Raw genomic sequence first — 19,895 nt, 5'->3', positions numbered from 1 at the left:
ATAGCCTGAGCAATGCCAGGTCCCCAAGCTAGTAATAATAATAATAATGACAATAATAATAATAATGACAACAACAACCTTCTACCCACGTCTCCCCAAGGATGAGGAGAACAGCAACATATATGTATATATAATAACATATATATATTATATTATTATATATGTACTATATAATATTAATATTGTGCTATGGTAATAATATAATGTATTGTATTTCCTTTTTACTTGTAAGCCGCTCTGAGTCTCTTTCAGGGTGAGAAGGGCGGCGTATAAGTGTCGTAAATAAAATAATAATAAATAATAACATATTAAAATTCAACATGAACCATCAGTTAAACCACAACTTTCTACTCACATCTCCCCAAGGATGAGGAGGAGAACAGCAACATATAGATATATATTATATTATTATATATAATAATATATTATATTATATTATATATGTAATATATAATATTAATATTGTGCTATGGTAATAATATAATATATTGTATTTCCTTTTGACTTGTAAGCCGCTCTGAGTCTCCTTCAGGGTGAGAAGGGTGGCATATAAATGTTGTAAATAATAATAAATAATAACATTAAAATTCAACATGAACCATCAGTTAAACCACAACTTTCTACTCACATCTCCCCAAGGATGAGGAGAACAGCAATAAATATATATATATATATATATATATATATATATAAATATTATATTATATTATATCATATATATTATATATTATTATATATGTCATACATAATATTAATATTGTGCTATAGTAATAATATAATATATTGTATTTCCTTTTTACTTGTAAGCCGCTCTGAGTCTCCTTCAGGGTGAGAAGGGCGGCATATAAATGTCGTAAATAAAATAATAATAAATAATAACATATTAAAATTCAACATGAACCATCAGTTAAAAACATTTACACCAATTGCAACCTCAGTTTAAAACACCACATAAGAGCAATGCATTTAAAAGAAGCAGGGCAGGACACAGTTTAAAATTTCTAATTTAAAAATCATCCGGATAGGCCTGCTCGAAGAGATGGGTCCTTGCTGCTGTTTTATATTCAATGCATTCAGCTGTCAAATCTCTTCCAGCAGGCCATTCCACAACCGAGGGATGGCTTGAAGAAAGGGTTCTCTTGCCCAGATTCTCAACTAACAGCAGCCAGAACTGCCATGTTCCCAATCACATCTGAGCCAATCACATCTGGAAACATCAAACACGAGAGCATTAAATGCTTCCACGAATTTACAAAGTCCAACTTGTGTTCTACCAACACGAGGAAGTGGGGAAATGTCATTAGAGAAACACAAGGAAGCTATGCAAGCATTGTATGCAATTTGTATGGCATTATACAACTCAGTGTATACACCCAAAACAACTCCAAAAGCCTACCTTCTGTAAGCTGGAGGAGTTCAGCTGCGTCTTGTCGATTATTTTCACAGCAACCTGAATGGAATAATATGCAGAAAGATAACATTAGGGTTGCCTATTGATTGAAGCGGATAAAATAATAATAAAAACCCACATCATGCCCCTTGGACATTTATTCAAGGGACAAACATACTGCCTTTTCAGCTGGATATTTGGGTAAGTTATCTTAAATTACAGTTTTATGTAAACATTCAAAAATATTTAACCTACGGATGTAATGTAATGTAATTGGTATATATTTTTATTTTGCAACAAGATGGAACTGTCTTCCTGGCCCCCTCTCTTCATATAATTATAGTATCCTATTATTATGATTATGATTATTATATTGTATTACATTATAATATTATCAATATTATATGTATACACAATATATTATATTATTAGCACAGTGCGGGAGACAAGGTGAATTCCTGGCTCCCACTCTTCATATAATTATATTATCGTATTATTATTATTATTATTATTATTATATTATCAATATTATATGTATACACAATATATTATATTATTAGTACAGTGCAGGAGACAAGGTGGAACTGTCTTCCTGGCCCCCTCTCTTCATATAATTATAGTATCATATGATTATGATTATTATATTGTATTACGTTATAATATTATCAATATTATATGTATACACAATATATTATATTATTAGCACAGTGCAGGAGATAAGGTGGAACTGTCTTTCTGGCCCCCTCTCTTCATATAATTATGGTATCGTATTATTATTATGATTATCATTATTATTATTATGTATTACATTATAATATTATCAATATTATATGTATATACAATGTATTATATTATATTATATTCTTAGCACAGTGCAGGAAACAAGATGGAACTGTCTTCCTGGCCCCCTCTCTTCACATAATTATAGTATCGTATTATTATTATCATTATCATTATTATTATTATTATGTATTACATTATAATATTATCAATATTATATGTATATACAATGTATTATATTATTTTATATTATATTATTAGCACAGTGCAGGAGACAAGGTAGAACTGTCTTCCTGGGCCCCTCTCTTCATATAATTATAGTATCGTATTATGTAGTATTATATTGTATTACATTATAATATTATTAATATTATATGTATATGCAATATATGGTATTATATTCTTAGCACAGTGCGGGAGACAAGGTGGAACTGTCTTCTTGGCCCCCTCTCTTCATACAATTATAGTATCGTATTATTATTATTATTATTATTATTATGTATTACATTATAATATTATCAATATTATATGTATATACAATGTATTATATTATTTTATATTATATTATTAGCACAGTGCAGGAGACAAGGTAGAACTGTCTTCCTGGGCCCCTCTCTTCATATAATTATAGTATCGTATTATGTAGTATTATATTGTATTACATTATAATATTATTAATATTATATGTATATGCAATATATGGTATTATATTCTTAGCACAGTGCGGGAGACAAAGTGGAACTGTCTTCTTGGCCCCCTCTCTTCATACAATTATAGTATCGTATTATTATTATTATTATTATTATTATTATGTATTACATTATAATATTATCAATATTATATGTATATACAATGTATTATATTATTTTATATTATATTATTAGCACAGTGCAGGAGACAAGGTAGAACTGTCTTCCTGGGCCCCCTCTCTTCATATAATTATAGTATCGTATTATTAGTAGTAGTATTATATTGTATTACATTATAATATTATTAATATTATATGTATATGCAATATATGGTATTATATTCTTAGCACAGTGCGGGAGACAAGGTGGAACTGTCTTCTTGGCCCCCTCTCTTCATACAATTATAGTATTGTGTTATTATTATTAGTATTATATTGTATTACATTATAATCTTATCAATATGATATGTACATACAATGTATTATATTATATTATATTATATTATATTATATTATATTATATTATATTATATTATATTACTAGCTATCCCCTGCCATGTTTTGTGTGGCCGAGTCTGTGCTGTTGTGTTTTGTGTGTATATATATTTGTGTATTATGTGTATATATGCGTGCTTGCATGGATATATATATGTGTGTGTAGCTCCAAAAGAAAAGAGTTCTTTCACCCACCCTGGACATTCCACAGATATATAAATCCAATTTTCCTAGTTTCCAACAGACCTCACAACCTCTGAAGATGCCTGCCATAGATGCAGGCGAAACGTCAGGAGAGAATGTTTGTGGAATATGGCCAGACAGCCTGGAAAATTCACAGCAACCTAGTAATTCCAACCATGAAAGACTTCGACAACACATCGATATAATATAATTACATATTTATCGTGTCAGTAGCAACCAGACATTTAATATAATATAATATAATATAATATAATATAATATAATATAATATAATATAATATAATATAATATAATATAATATAATATAATATAATATAATATAATATAATATAATATAATTATATATATATATAAATATAAAAAAATATAATATAATATAATATAACAATCATAATCATCATAGGAGCCCCTGGTGGTGCAGTTGGTTAAATGCCTGTGCCGGTAGGACTGAAGACCGACAGGTCGCAGGTTTGAATCCGGGGAGATCGTGGATGAGCTCCCTCTTTCAGCTCCAGCTCCTCTTGCGGGGACATGAGAGAAGCCTCCCACAAGGATGATAAAAAACAGCCAGACATCCCCTGGGCAACATCCTTGCAGACGGCCAATTTTCTCACACCAGAAGCGACTTGCAGTTTCTCAAGTCGCTCCTGACACAACAACAACAAAAAAATAATCATCATCATCACCATCAAGAATCAATCAAGAATTGGTTCAGGAAGATCTAATAATATAATAAAAAGACTCAAGAATTGGTTCAAGGAAATGTAATAATAATATATCTGTGGAATGTCCACTTCCCAAGAAAGGATCCTCGCAGGAAGCAGACTTTGAAGCTGCAAGGCCATTCAGTGCTAATCAAGCTGGCTAATTGCAACATTCACACTTGCCTCCAACAGACAAGAGTTCTTTCTCCCACCCAACAGACCTCACAACCTCTGAGGATGCCTGCCATAGATGCAGGCGAAATGTCAGGAGAGAATGCTTCTCGAACATGGTCATATCGCCCGAAAAACCTACAACAACCCAGTGATTCCGGCCATGAAAGCCTTCGACAATACATTAAATAAGTACTAATGCTCCTGAATTCATTTCGTTTCCTTATATGGTGATCACTATTGTCTTGTTTTAAAATCATGGATATAAGTGATTTTGTCTGTTTTCATTTGGCAACACAACTCACAAATTCTTTCCTTCCCCTTTGGGTAAGCTCTCACCTCTTTCCCTGTCAGGACATGCCGTGCCAACTTGACCTTGGCAAAGTTTCCCTTCCCGATGGTCTTCAACAGGCGATAATTCCCGATATGTGGCTGTTCGTCGGCAGAGGTAGCTGGGGTGCGGCCTCGCAGCATGTTGGACTTTGTGCTGGGCTTGGACTCCGGATGTCCTAAGGCCGTCTGCAAAGAGACAAATGGCCCAGATTAGGTTTGGAGGGTTACAATGCCTTATTACATGAAAAGTGATATATAATGTGCAAAATCGAACACTTATACTCAATAATAGTCAATAATAAGACGTTTTCTTACAAAACACGCAAAAAGGAGTTACATGCAATAACATCACCATCATCAATAACAATTTCTTCCCAGGTCCACACCTGAGAAATGGCACATTATCCAGAAGCTCATAACCAAAACTTAATCAGCAGTCATTCCACCATGATAATTTTGTCAGCGGTATTTGTTTTTAAGTGCAAGCCAAGGTCTTTAGGCATTGCACCCAGTGTGCCGATTCACCACTGGGACCACATTGACTGGCTTGTGTCAGAGTCTTTGCAATTCGATCTTTAAATCCTTGTATCATGTCCGCTTTTCCAGTTGTTGCCTGGGATTGCAACATCGACAACCCATACGTGGTTTTTTAACATGATCGTGAGGTCAGAAGTATTGTGTTCAAAAACTCAGCCTGAATTTGGAAGTCCCAGAGCAGTATGATGCGTTGATTTTCTGTTGTTGTTGTTATTATTATTATACAATATGTATATACTATATATTATATTATATTATTATATTATATTGTTGTTGTTGTTGTTCATTCATTCAGTTGTCTCCGATTCTTCGTGACCTCATGGACCAGTCCACGCCAGAGCTCCCTGTCGGCCGTCACCACCCCCAGCTCCTTCAAGGTCAGTCCAGTCACTTCAAGGATGCCATTATTATATTATATTATATTATATTATATTATATTATATTATATTATATTATATTATATTATATTATATTATATTATTAGCACAGTGCAGGGGACAAGGTGGAACTGTCTTCCTGGCCCCCGCTATTCATATAATTATAGTATTGTATTATTATTAGTAAGGTAAAGGTAAAGGTAGTCCCCTGACATTAAGTCCAGTCATGTCTGACTCTGGGGTGTGGTGCTCATCTCCATTTCTAAGCCAAAGAGCCGGCGTTGTCCATAGACACCTCCAAGGTCATGTGGCCGGCATGACTGCATGGAGTGCCGTTACCTTCCCGCCGAAGCGGTACCTATTGATCTACTCACATTTGCATGTTTTCAAACTGCTAGGTTGGCAATTATTATTAGATTATTATTATTATTATTATTATTATTATTATGTTTTATTACATTATAACAATATTATATGTATATACAATATATGGTATTATATTATTAGCACAGTGCAGGAGACAAGGTGGAACTGTCTTCCTGACCCCCTCTCTTCATATAATTATAGTATCGTATTATTATTATTATTATTATTATTATTATTATTATTATTATTACTATTATATTGTAAGTAAAGGTAAAGGTAAAGGTAAAAGTAGTCCCCTGGCATTAAGTCCAGTTGTGTCTGACTCTGGGGTGTGGTGCTCATCTCCATTTCTAAGCCGAAGAGCCGGCGTTGTCCGTAGACACCTCCAAGGTCATGGGGCCGGCATGACTGAATGGAGCACTGTTACCTTCCCGTCAGAGTGGTACATATTGATCGACTCACATTTGCATGTTTTCGAACTGCTAGGTTGGCAGAAGCTGGGGCTGACAGTGGAAGCTCACACCGCTCCCTGGATTAGAACCTGTAAACTTTCGGTCAACAAGCTCAGTAACTCAGTGGTTTAACCCACTGTGCCACCGGGGGTTCCACTATTATATTGTATTGGATTATAATATTATATATAAGATCTTCTCTGCCAAAGGAGTTCCTGAGACCATCAGAAATATGTGTTTTTTTACATTATTATTATTATTATTTTGTATTACATTATAATATTATCAATATTATATGTATATACAATATATTATATTATATTATTAGTACAGTGCAGGAGACAAGGTGGAACTGTCTTTCTGGCCCCCACTTTTCATACAATTATAGTATTGTATTATTATTATTATTATTATTATGTTGTATTACATTATAATATTATCAATATTATATGTATATACTATATATGATATTATATTATTACCACAGTGCAGTTGACAAGGTGGAACTGTCTTCTTGGCCCCCACTCTTCATATAATTATAGTATTGTATTATTTATTATTATTATTATTATCATTATTATTATTATTATGTTGTATTACATTATAATACTATCAATATTATATGTATATACTATATATGATATTATATTATTACCACAGTGCAGTTGACAAGATGGAACCGTCTTCCTGACCCCCTCTCTTCATATAATTATAGTATCGTATTATTATTATACTATTATTATTATTATTATTATTATGTAGTATTACATTATAATATTATCAATATTATATGTATATACAATATATGATATTATATTATTTCCACAGTGCAGTTGACAAGATGGAACCGTCTTCCTGACCCCCTCTCTTCATATAATTATAGTATTGTATTATTATTATACTATTATTATTATTATTATTATTATGTTGTATTACATTATAATATTATCAATATCATATGTATATACAATATATGATATTATATTATTTCCACAGTGCAGTTGACAAGATGGAACCGTCTTCCTGACCCCCTCTTCATATAATTATAGTATCGTATTATTATTATTACTATTACGTTATATTACATTATGATATTATATATAAGATCTTCTCTGTCAAAGGGGTTCCTAAGACCATCAGAAATATGTGTTTCCTGATGGTCTTTCGCGACCCCTCTGAAAACCCCCTCGCGACCCCCCTAGGGGTCCCAACCCCCAGGTTGAGAAATGCTGGATTAGGGGATTTTGAGATTCCATCGTACACTCGATAATAGATTATTATGAGTCTGTGATACAGCATGACTCCTCTCATAGGTAAACATTATAGTTGAGAGGATTCAAACTATACCCTCCGATGGAGATTATATTCAAGATATCTTCAGCCATCCGAGTAACCCGTTCCAGACGACTCCCTTCCCTCTTGACCTCGCAGAGCCTTGCCTTTGTTTGAGGTCTCATCAGAGTCACCCACGGGAGAACCCCAGCAGACACAGTCTGCATTCAAATCCAATGAGGCAGTGCTGGATGGGGTCGCACTCCCCTTGAAGGCGCAGGTTCGCAGCTTGGGTGTGATCCTGGATTCATTGTTGAGCCTGGATCCCCAGGATTCAGCGGTGACCAGGGGAGCATTTGCACAGCTTAGGCTCGTGCGCCAGCTGCGCCCGTACCTTGGGAAGTCTGACTTGGCCACGGTGGTACACGCTCTGGTCACATCCCGCCTTGACTACTGCAACGCTCTCTACGTGGGGCTGCCCTTGAAGACGGCCCGGAAGCTTCAGCTAGTCCAGCGCGCGGCAGCCATGTTACTAACAGGAGCGGGACGCAGGGAGCATACAACGCCCTTGCTGTTCCAGCTCCACTGGCTGCCGATCTGCTACCGGGCCCAATTTAAGGTGCTGGTGCTATCCTACAAAGCCCTAAACGGTTCCGGCCCAAAATACCTTTCGGACCGCATCTCGGCCTATGAGCCCACGAGGACCTTGAGATCGTCTGGGGAGGCCATTCTCTCTATCCCGCCTGCCTCACAGGCACGCCTGGCGGGGACGAGGGATAGGGCCTTCTCAGTGGTGGCCCCCCGGCTGTGGAACACCCTCCCTGTTGACATCAGACAGGCGCCCTCCCTTATGTCCTTCCGGAAGAGCCTGAAGACATGGCTATTCGAGAAGGCATTCAACTAAAGGCTACAGTAACTGGAAATGACAACTGGAACGGAATATTGACTATGAGATGGGTTATGATTCTATGATAAGACGAAGCGGATTACTTTAGTGTAATTTAAATGATAATGTATTAGTGATATGTTGTATTGCCGTTGTAGCTGATTGTATAATATGCTTTTTATATGTTGTACACCGCCGCGAGTCGCCCTAGGGCTGAGAGCGGTGGTTAACAAATGCACCAAATAAATAAATAAATAAATAAATAAGTAATGCTCTCAAGAATTAGGGTTTGGTTGTGCCATCTCTTCAGCAACGCTTAGCATTCTTTTTCATCCTTCCCTGCCCAGCTTGAGCATAAATTATAAATGAGTGATGCAGTGTTGGATTCGGCTCCTCTTGGGTGTTTTTGGAAGAGTGGCTCAGCTGTTGCCGTAGACCCAAGAGAGCAACAGCCCACAACTCAGTTGAAGAGCGGGCTAAATTTGGGGCATAAACACAGAAAAGGGTGAGAAGCCTTTCATCCCCAAATCCCCAAGTTTGTCTGCATTCAGTCCATCTATAGCAGCGTTTCTCAAACTGTCATGAGGGGGTTTCAGAGAGGATGCCAAAGACCACCAGAAAACATATACTGAGGGCCTTCTCGGTGATGGCCCCCCCGACTCTGGAACTCACTTCAGAGGAATATTTATTTATTTACTGTCCTTGTATACCGCCGTTTCTCAGCCTAATTGGCGACTCAACGCGGTTTACAACAAAATATACAATTAAAACCATAAAAAACATAATACACAATATTACACGAAATCACAATCCAATACATCTCCTAACTAAAATCGTGGTCCAATTGCATCATCCATATTACCAATCCGTAATCAACACATTCATTGCACCGAATTAGCCAAATGCCTGCTTGAACATCCAAGTTTTTAGTCTTCTTCGGAATACCATCAGCGAGGAGGCTGATCTTACCTCCACGGGAAGGGCGTTCCAGAGCCGAGGGGCCACCACAGAAAAGGCCCTGTCTCTCGTCCCCGCCAGCCGCACCTGTGAAGCAGGCGGGATAGAGAGCAAGGTCTCCCCAGAAGATCTTAGGGTGCTCCAACGCTGGCAGTCTTTAGGAGGAGTCTGGTTGTTCCAGTGTGCCTTCCCAGAATAAGGAGAACTCTCAGCAATATGTCCTCACAATGCACTTTAATACTGACTTAGGATGGACTGTGCTCCCTATAAATCCCTACAACTCCCAAATGGCAACATCAATCCTCCCCCCAACCTCAACAGTATTCAAATTTGGGTGCATTGGATATTTGTGCCAAATTTGGTCCAGTGAATGAAAATACATCCTGCATAAAAGATATTTTACATGAGAAGTTTCAGTTATGAAGTAGCAACGAAATTATGGTTGGGGGTCACCACAACATGAGGAACTGTATTAAGAGATCGCAGCATAAGGAAGGTTGAGAACTACTGACCTAATCGAACCTCCGACAACATAACAAATCTGCTCCTACGGCATTCCAGACAACTGGCTATGCAGCCTCTACTTAAAAACATTCACCACGTTCGAAAGCAGTCTCTTCACTGCCAAACAGCTCTGAAGATTAGAAAGTTCCTCCTAATGTTAAATCAGATTCCCCTTTCATACGAGTTAAACCTGCTGGTTGACGTACTAACCTGTGGAATAACAACAACAACAAAACCCCTGATCTTTCTTAGGCCCCTTCCACACTGCCCAGGATTTGATCCCAGATTATCTGATTATCCCAGACTATCTCGCAGTGTAGACGAGGGGTCCTCAAACTAAGGCCCGCGGGCCAAATACGGCCCTCCAACGTCATTTACCCGGCCCTTGCTCAGGGTCAACCTAAGTCTGAAACAATATGAAAGCACACAACAACAACAACAGCACTATCTCATCTGTCCAGAGGAGGGCGACTAAAATGAGCCTCCAGCACACTCCGGGGCAGAGAGTTCCACTGCTGAACGGCTCTCACAGTCAAAAAGTTCTTCCTAATGTTCAGGTGGAATCTCCTTTCTTGTAGTTTGAAGCCATTGTTCCATTGCGTCCTAGTCTTCAGGGAAGCAGAAAACAAGCTTGCTCCCTCCTCCCTATGACTTCCTCTCTACACTAAAATGATCAAGGGTCTGGAGAACAAGCCCTATGAAGAGAGGCTTAAAGGGCTGGGCATGTTTAGCCTGAAGAAGAGAAGGCTGAGAGTAGATATGATAGCCATGTATAGCCATAGAACAAGCCCTATGAGGAGCGGCTTAAGGAGCTGGGCATGTTTAGCCTGAAGAAGGGAAGGCTGAGAGGGGATATGATAGCCATGTATAAATATGTGAGAGGAAGCCACAGGGAGGAGGAGGGAGCAAGCTTGTTTTCTGCTTCCTTGGAGACTAGGACGCAATGGAACAATGGCTTCAAACTACAAGAGAGGAGATTCCATCTGAACATGAGGAAAAACTTCCTGACTGTGAGAGCCGTTAAGCAGTGGAACTCTCTGCCCTGGAGTGTGGTGGAGGCTCATTCTTTGGAAGCTTTTAAACAGAGACTGGATGCCTATCTGTCAGGGGTGCTTTCTGGTCGCTTCTGGAGGATCACAACCTGGGGATCACAACTAAACACAGTGAAGACATCTGCCCTCGCCCTATGCTATTCTGCTGAGTATGCATGCCCGGTGTGCAACACATCTCACCACGTTAAAGAGTGGATGTGGCTCTTAATGAGACATGCCACATTATCATGGGGTGTCTGCGCCCTACCCCACTGGAGAAATTACACTGCTTAACCGGTATCGCACCACCTGACATTCGCTGGGAAGTAGCAGCCAACAGTGAAAGGACCAAGGCAGTGAAATCACCCGCTCATCCCTTGTTTGGGTATCAGCCAGCAGGTCAACGACATAAATCAAGAAATAGTTTTCTAAGATCTACAGAGACACTCGCTGGAACATCCCAGCAAGCAAGAGTCCAAAAGTGGCAGGCTCAAACCCAGAACCTCAATCAATGGCTGATACTAAATGAGAGACTCCCCATTGGGCACAAAGAAGACTGGGCAACTTGGAAGGCGCTGGACAGACTGCGCTCTGCCACCACGAGATGCAGAGCCAACCTAAAGAAATGGGGCTACAAAGTGGAATCCATGACATGCGAGTGCGGAGAAGAGCAAATTACATACCATCTCCTGCAATGCAACCTGAGCCCTGCCACATGCACAATGGACCTCTGTTTAAAAAGTTTGAGGACCCTTGGTGTAGACTCATATTGTCAGGTTCAAAGCAGATAATCTGGGATATAGGGCAGTGTGGATCCAGCCATAGGCAGCCTGATGGCCTTGGGAAGTCTCCCCACCGCATCCCTAACATATGAAGGCAGCACAGCTTTCCTTTGTTATCCCTTCCAAACGTCTGATATACTAAAGAAGTGCTTTCGAAAGCAAAAGTTTCCCAACTCAATTATCTTGGTTAAAGATCTATAACAGTCAGGTCTAGCGGTTACCAATCAATGGTGTAGAAAGTCAAAGTGGAAGGGGCAGAGTGTCGATCCATATCTGTATACAGGCATATTTTAGTTGGCCATGCCTCTGACAAAGAAGTTCCTTTTTACGAGGGTTGAATGAAAAGTAATGCCTCCACTTTCGTTACTTGGATTTGGATGGGAATATTTTAATAAATCAAACGCAGAAATAAACCATGAGCCAACAATGTGATGTGGCGGCAAAAAAAGCCAATGGGATTTTGGCCTGCATCAATAGGAGCATAGTGTCTAGATCTAGGGAAGTCATGCTCCCCATGCTCTATTCTGCTTTGGTTAGACCACACCTGGAATATTGTGTCCAATTCTGGGCCCCACAATTCAAGAGAGATATTGACAAGCTGGAATGTGTCCAGAGGAGGGCGACTAAAATGATCAAGGGTCTGGAGAACAAGCCCTATGAGGAGCGGCTTAAGGAGCTGGGCATGTTTAGCCTGAAGAAGAGAAGGCCGAGAGGGGATATGATAGCCATGTATAAATATGTGAGAGGAAGCCACAGGGAGGAGGGAGCAAGCTTGTTTTCTGCTTCCCTGGAGACTAGGACGCAATGGAACAATGGCTTCAAACTACAAGAGAGGAGATTCCATCTGAACATGAGGAAGAACTTCCTGACTGTGATAGCCGTTCAGCAGTGGAACTCTTTGCCCCGGAGTGTGGTGGAGGCTCCTTCTTTGGAAGCTTTTAAACAGAGGCTGGATGGCCATCTGTCAGGGGTGATTTGAATGCAATATTCCTGCTTCTTGGCAGGGGGTTGGCCTGGATGGCCCATGAGGTCTCCTCCAACTCTTTGATTCTATGATTCTATGAGTGTGTTCTTTAACTACCACTATTCATTTTTCCACATAATCACCAGATAATTGGATACATTTCTGCCAACGACGAATAAGTTTCTGAAGCCGTCACGGAAGAAGTTGACATTCTGTTTCCACAACCAGTGTCTCACAGTTCTCTCAATATACCCATCTTCCAATAGCCAAGCAAAACAATAATGTGACCCACACTGTCAGCCCACTGTATGCTAATCAAGGTGGTCAGTTGAAACATTCACACCTAGCTCCAGCAGAAAAGAGTCCTTTGTCCCACCCTGGTCATTCCACAGATATATAAACCCTTTTTCCTAGTTCCAACAGACCTCACTACCTCTGAGGATGCTTGCCATAGATGCAGGTGAAACGTCAGGAGAGAATGCCTCTAGACCAGTGTTTCTCAACCTGGGGGTCGGGACCCCTGTGTGGGTCACAAGGGGGTGTCAGAGGGGTCACCAAAGACCATCAGAAAACATAATATTTTCTCTTTGTCATGGGTGTTCTGTGTGGGAAGTTTGGTCCAATTCTATCATTGGTGGGGTTCAGAATGCTATTTCATTGTGGGTGAGCTATGAATCCCAACAACTACAACTCCCAAATGGCAAAGTTTATTTTCTCCAAACTCTAACAGTGATCGCATATTGATTATCTGTGCCAAGTTTGATCCAGATCCATCATTGTTTGAGTCCACAGTGTTCTCTGGATGTAGGTGAACTACAACTCCAAAAACTCAAGGTCAGTGTCCACCAGATTCTCCCAGTATTTCTCTTGGCCATGGGAATTCTGAGTGCCAAGTTTGATTCAATTCCATCATTGGTGGAGTTCAAAAGGCTCTTTGATTTTAGGTGAACTATAAATCCCAGCAACTCCAAAATTCCCAAATGACAAAATCAATCCCCTCCAACCCCACCAGTATTCAAATTTGGATGTATCAGGTATTTGTGCCAATTTGGTCCAGTGAATGAAAATATATCCTGCATATCTGATATTTTTATTACGATTCATAACAGTAGCAAAAATAAAGAAGTAGCAATGAAAATAACGTTATGGTTGGGGGTCACCACAATGCAAGGACCTTTACTAATGGGTCGCGGCATTAGGAAGGTTGAGAACCACTGCTCTAGACCATGGCCATACAGCCCGAAAAAAACCTACAACAACCCAGTGACCCACACGTTCTTGTGAAATGCCAATTACGCTTGAAATTTCTCTCTGAGTGATACGACGATCGTCCTGAATCAATCTCTCAACCTTTTGCTTGTGAAACTCGGTGGTTGCTGTCACAGGACATCCAACTCTTTGTTTGTCATACAAGTCAGATGTTCCCACCTCAACATCTTTAAACTTACCCACCCAGGGACACACAGTACTCGCATCAACACAATCACCACGAACAGCTTGCATTCCCTGATGAATCTCCTTTGGGGTGACACCTTCTGCTGTCAAGAATTCAATGACTGCACGTTGCTTAAGTCACATTGACTGACCGTCTGCGCAAGGTTCCATGCTACACACTCTAACAACACAGCCGTTCAATGCTAAGGCTTCCCACCAAAATGGAACTGTAGAGGAGAGTCTACTGAAGAAGCCAGTACCTGCTGCATACCAGTACTGTCATCTGTTGAGTTACCAAGGTGGAGGCACCACCTGACAAACTGTCACTCAAACAGGCACGAAGCCTGGAGACAGAGCTCACAGGCTGCGGCTACATCCCTACTCCTAATCTTCACATGCCAATTTTCTACGGCTATTCTTGAATTTTACAAGAGCTGGCAGAAGGACCTCATTGGCCAGCTGCCAAGTGCAACAGCCAATTCCGTTGCTCCCCATACAAATGAACATGGGCTATCCCAGACACAGTATTGCCACCAAGGTTACAACAATCTGTATGCTGATGACAACGTCATCTGTGCGCATTCAGGAGATCTACAAGCCACTCTAAACACCTTCGCAGAAGCATAGAATCAAAGAGTTGGAAGAGACCTCATGGGCCATCCAGTCCAACCCCATTCTGCCAAGAAGCAGGAATATTGCATTCAAAGCACCCCTGACAGATGGCCATCCAGCCTCTGTTTAAAAGCCTCCACAGAAGGAGCCTCCACCAGACTCCGGGGCAGAGAGTTCTACTACTGAACAGCTCTCACAGTCAGGAAGTTCTTCCTAATATTCAGATGGAATCTCCTTTCTTAATTATTTATTTATTTATTGCAGGCACTTCTACCCCGCCCTTCTCAACCCCTCCCCCCCCCGGGGGGGGGGACGACCCTCAGGGCGGCTTACAACCGGCACAATTCGATGCCAACAATTCAACAGATAAAATACATAACAGCAATAGCTACAATAGTTAAAAACAATCAATTAATACAATAACAGCTAAAAAGCCAATCTAGTGGCCAACGTTCACCGAGTTCTAAAATCCATAAGTCCATTCAGCATTAACATAGTCCTTTCCTAATTCTGGTCATCATTGCCTTGTCTATCTGCCAGATTACCCAAAGGAATGGTCCCATATCCATGTTTTCAGCTTCCTTCTGAAGGAGAGGGGGGATATTGATGACCTAATTTCCCCGGGGAGTGAATTCCACATGCGAGGGGCCACCACTGAGAAGGCCCTGTCCTTCGTCCCTACCAGCCTCACTTGGGATAGAGGCGGGGCCGAGAGCAGAGCCTCCCCAGAAGATCTTAAACCTCGAGGTGGGACATAGAAGGAGATACGTTCGGACAGGTACGCTGGGCCGGAGCCGTATAGGGTAGTTTTCTTGTAGTTTAAAGCCATTGTTCCATTGCATCCTCTTCTCCAGGGCAGGAGAAAACAAGCCTGCTCCCTCCTCCCTATGACTTCCTCTCACATATTTATACATGGCTATCATGTCTCCTCTCAGCCTTCTCTTCTGAAGGATAAACATGCCCAGCTCTTTAAGCCGCTCCTCAAAGGGCTCCAGACCCTTGATCATTTTAGTTTAGAGAAAAAGTCATAGGGAGGAGGGAGCAAGCTTGTTTTCTGCTTCCCTGGAGACTAGGACGCGGAACAATGGCTTCAAACTACAAGAAAGGAGATTCCACCTGAACATGAGGAAGAACTTCCAGACTGTGAGAGCCGTTCAGCAGTGGAACTCTCTGCCCTGGAGTGTGGTGGAGGCTCCTTCTTTGGAGGCTTTTAAACAGAGGCTGGATGGCCATCTGTCAGGGGTGACTTGAATGCAATTTTCCTGCTTCTTGGCAGAGTGGAGTTGGACTGGACGGCCCATGACTGTGAGAGCCGTTCAGCAGTGGAACTCTCTGCCCCGGAGTGTGGTGGAGGCTCCTTCTTCGGAAGGTTTTAAACAGAGGCTGGATGGCCATCTGTCGGGGGTGATTTGAATGCAATATTCCTGCTTTTTGACAGAATGGGGTTGGACTGGATGGCCCATGAGGTCTCTTCCAACTCTGTGATTCTATGATTATCAACATCTCTCTTCAATTGTGGTGCCCAGAATTGGACACAGTATTCAAGATGTGGTCTAACCAAGTTGGAACTTCTTTGGACTGGCAAAAGACTTCACAGTCCTGATTCTGACATCTTTCACTAGCTTGTATTTTTTTCCAAGAAGCTTAAACTCAAGGGAGCAGATTATGGGAATAAAACCTTAAGTCAATTGATCATTAACAGCAAAAACCACCGGCAAGCCTGAACATCCAATGAGCCCTTCCCTTACTTTTGAGTATTGGCCAGTTCCGGGAACAAAGGATTCAAAGGAAAAGAAAAGAAACAACTTGCAAAATGCAAGCAAGACTCTTGTTGCATTTTCGGTTGCCCCGTATAAAGTATCTACCGAAAAAATGTCTTCAAAAAGTCCCCTGTACTGAGGATTTGATAACGTATAATTTGATCCAATTCTTCAATCAAAAACCAGATTTTGTCAACTGAACACCCAAAGGTTACTAGCCAATCCCTATGGTACAGCTTAATGGTGTAACATTAGAAAATGTTGACCATTTCCGCTCCCTTGGTAGCCACCTCTCCACCAAAGTTAACATCGACACCAAAATTCAACATCGCCTGAGCTCTGCGAGTGCAGCATTTTTCCAAATGAAGCAGAGAATGTTTGAGGACCGGGACATCCATAGGGATACCAAGGTTTATACCAAGGTTTATAAAACTATTGTCCTCCCAACCCTGCTATACGCCTCTGAGATGTGGACAGTCTACAGACGTCACACGCAACTCCTGGAACGATTCCATCAGCGTTGCCTCCGGAAAATCCTGCAAATCTCTTGGGAAGACAGCTGGACAAACGTCAGCGTTCTGGAAGAAGGAAAGACCGCCAACATCGAAGCGATGGTCCTCCACCATCAACTCCACGTTGTCCGGATGCCCGACCACCATCTCCCAAAGCAGCTGCTCTACTCCGAACTCAAGAACGGAAAACAGAACGTTGGTGGGCAGGAAAAGAGATTTAAAGATTGGCTCAAAGCCAACCTTAAAAACCCTGGCATAGACACTGAGAACTAGGAAGCCCTGGCCCTTGAGCACTCCAGCTGGAGGTCAGCTGTGACCAGCAGTGATGCAGAATTTGAAGAGGCACAAATGGAGGGTGAAAGAGAGAAAAGTGTCAAGAGGAAAAAGGCACGTCAAACCAACCCCAACCGAGACCGCCTTCCACCTGGAAACCAATGCCCTCACTGCGGAAGAAGATCAAGAATAGGGCTCCACAGTCATCTACGGACCCACCACCAAGACACCAAACTTGGAGGACCATCATCCTCGGACTACGAGGGATCACCTAAGTAAGTAATATGGGATATGATAGCCACGTATAAATATGTGAGAGGAAGCCACAGGGAGGAGGGAGCAAGCTTGTTTTCTGCTTCCTTGGAGACTAGGATGCGGAACAATGGCTTCAAATTACAAGAGAGGGGATTCCATCTGAACATTAGGAAGAACTTCCTGACTGTGAGAGCCGTTCAGCAGTGGAACTCTCTGCCCCGGAGTGTGGTGGAGGCTCCTTCTTTGGAAGCTTTTAAACAGAGGCTGGCTGGCCATCTGTCACGGGTGACTTGAATGCAATATTCCTGCTTCTTGGCAGGGGGTTGGACTGGATGGCCCATGAGGTCTCTTCCAACTCTTTGATTCTATGATTCTATGATTCTACCCCAGAGGTCATGTATCTACAGTGTTCCCTCACTTATTGTATGGATTATGTTCCAGGACCACCCGCAGTAAGTGAAAATCTGCGAAGTAGGGATGCTATATTGTTTGCAATATTTATACATTAATTTTACATTAATTGTAACATTTTTACAGCTATATAAATAAAAATGTAATGTTCATTTGTGGGATTAACAGAACTCAAAAACCATTGGACGAACTGCCACTAAATTTGGCCACGACACCTACTAAGCCAAGGAGTGACCTATAAATCCCAGTAACTACAACTCCAAAATGACAAAATCAATCCTCCCCCAACCCCACCAGTATTCAAATGTGCCAAATTTGGTCCAGTGAATAAAAATCTATCTTGCATTATCAGATATTTACATTACGATCCATAAAGGTAAAGGTAAAGGTAGTCCCCTGACATTAAGTCCAGTCATGTCTGACTCTGGGGGGTGGTGCTCATCTCCATTTCTAAGCCGAAGAGCCAGCGTTGTCCGTAGACACCTCCAAGGTCATGTGGCCGGCATGACTGCATGGAGTGCCGTTACCTTCCCGCCGGAGCAGTACCTATTGATCTACTCACATTTGCATGTTTTCGAACTGCTAGGTTGGCAGAAGCTAGGGCTGACAGCGGAAGCTCACACCGCTCCCCGGAATCGAACCTGCGACCTTTCGACCAACAAGCTCAGCAGCTCAGTGCTTTAACCCACTGTGCCACCGGGGGCTCCATAAAAGTACGATCCATAAAAGTAGCAAAATTACACTTATGAAGTTGCAACGAAAATAATATGGGGTTTTTTTTGTGTCTGGAGCAACTTGAGAAAATGAAAGTTGCTTCTGGTATGAGAGAATTGGCCGTCTGCAAGGACATTACCCAGGGGTCATTGCCCAGATGTTTTGATGTTTTACCATCCTTGTGGGAGGCTTCTCTCATGTCCCCACGTGCGGAGCTGGAGCTAATAGAGGGAGCTCATCAGTGCTTGCCTCGGATTCAAACCTGCAACCTATCGGTCTTCTGTCCTCCCAGCACAAGGGTTTAACCCACTGCGCCACCGGAAGTTGATTAATTGGTCACAGCATTAGGAAGCTTGAGAAACACTAGATTAAGTTATCTTTAAAGAAAGAGGAAGCTTGGTCTACACCAGTGGTTCCCAACCTTTGGGCCTTCAGGTCTTTCGGACTTCAGGGCCCCATAGTTCCTAACAGCTGGTAAGCTGGCTGGGATTTTGGGGAGTTGGGAGTTGAAATCCAAAACACCTGGGGGCCCAAAAGTTGGGAACCACTGCTCTATACATTGTAAGGCAGTTTGAATTAATCCAGCCCTCAGGAGATTGTCAGAAATGATTAAGTAAAGAAAGGCCACACAAACCTCTTCAAAGACAAGCCGGTGTCATTATATACTTACAAATGAGAAAGGACATACGACTTAGCAAAATTTCTTGCTGCACAGTTACAAACCCATATTGGGCTCACTACACACTACATCAAGGACTCAGCCCACTTCATAGAAAAAAAATCAGCAATCTCAAGCTAAATACCAATGACAAACTGATCGGCTTCAATATGGTCCATCCTCCTCCTAACTTTACCGGGATGTAGAGTGGGTAATGGAGGCTCTGTGTGCCATGTTTGGTCTTGATCAGTCATTGGATGAAGGTCGCAGCGGTCTCGGGAAGTGAGTGGAGGTATTCAAGTCCCATCATCCGTGGTCCATCCTCCTCCTAACTGCACCGGGATGTAGAGTGGGTCATGGAGGCTCTGTGTGC

The 19,895-nt window shown here is 41.3% G+C and overlaps 1 protein-coding gene across 10 annotated transcripts in view; it reads right to left on the bottom strand.

Annotated features, from left to right (window-relative positions):
• MARK2 (microtubule affinity regulating kinase 2) overlaps window positions 1-19,895 on the bottom strand; it is a 220,298-nt gene that overhangs the window by 75,228 nt on the left and 125,175 nt on the right. For all 10 annotated transcript variants that reach the window (XM_060758466.2, XM_067472467.1, XM_067472466.1 and 7 more), the window contains exons 2-3: window positions 4,772-4,951; window positions 1,397-1,450 (exon numbers count right to left, since the gene is read on the bottom strand). In XM_060758466.2, the coding sequence (XP_060614449.2) occupies window positions 1,397-1,450; window positions 4,772-4,951 (234 nt within the window). The remainder of the gene's footprint in view (window positions 1-1,396; window positions 1,451-4,771; window positions 4,952-19,895) is intronic.

This window comes from Anolis sagrei, chromosome 12 (assembly GCF_037176765.1).
Source record: "Anolis sagrei isolate rAnoSag1 chromosome 12, rAnoSag1.mat, whole genome shotgun sequence".
Classification (NCBI taxonomy): Eukaryota; Metazoa; Chordata; class Lepidosauria; order Squamata; family Dactyloidae; genus Anolis; species Anolis sagrei.
Note: the sequence above shows the minus strand (reverse complement) of the source record. Positions and strands in the feature narration are given on the sequence as shown.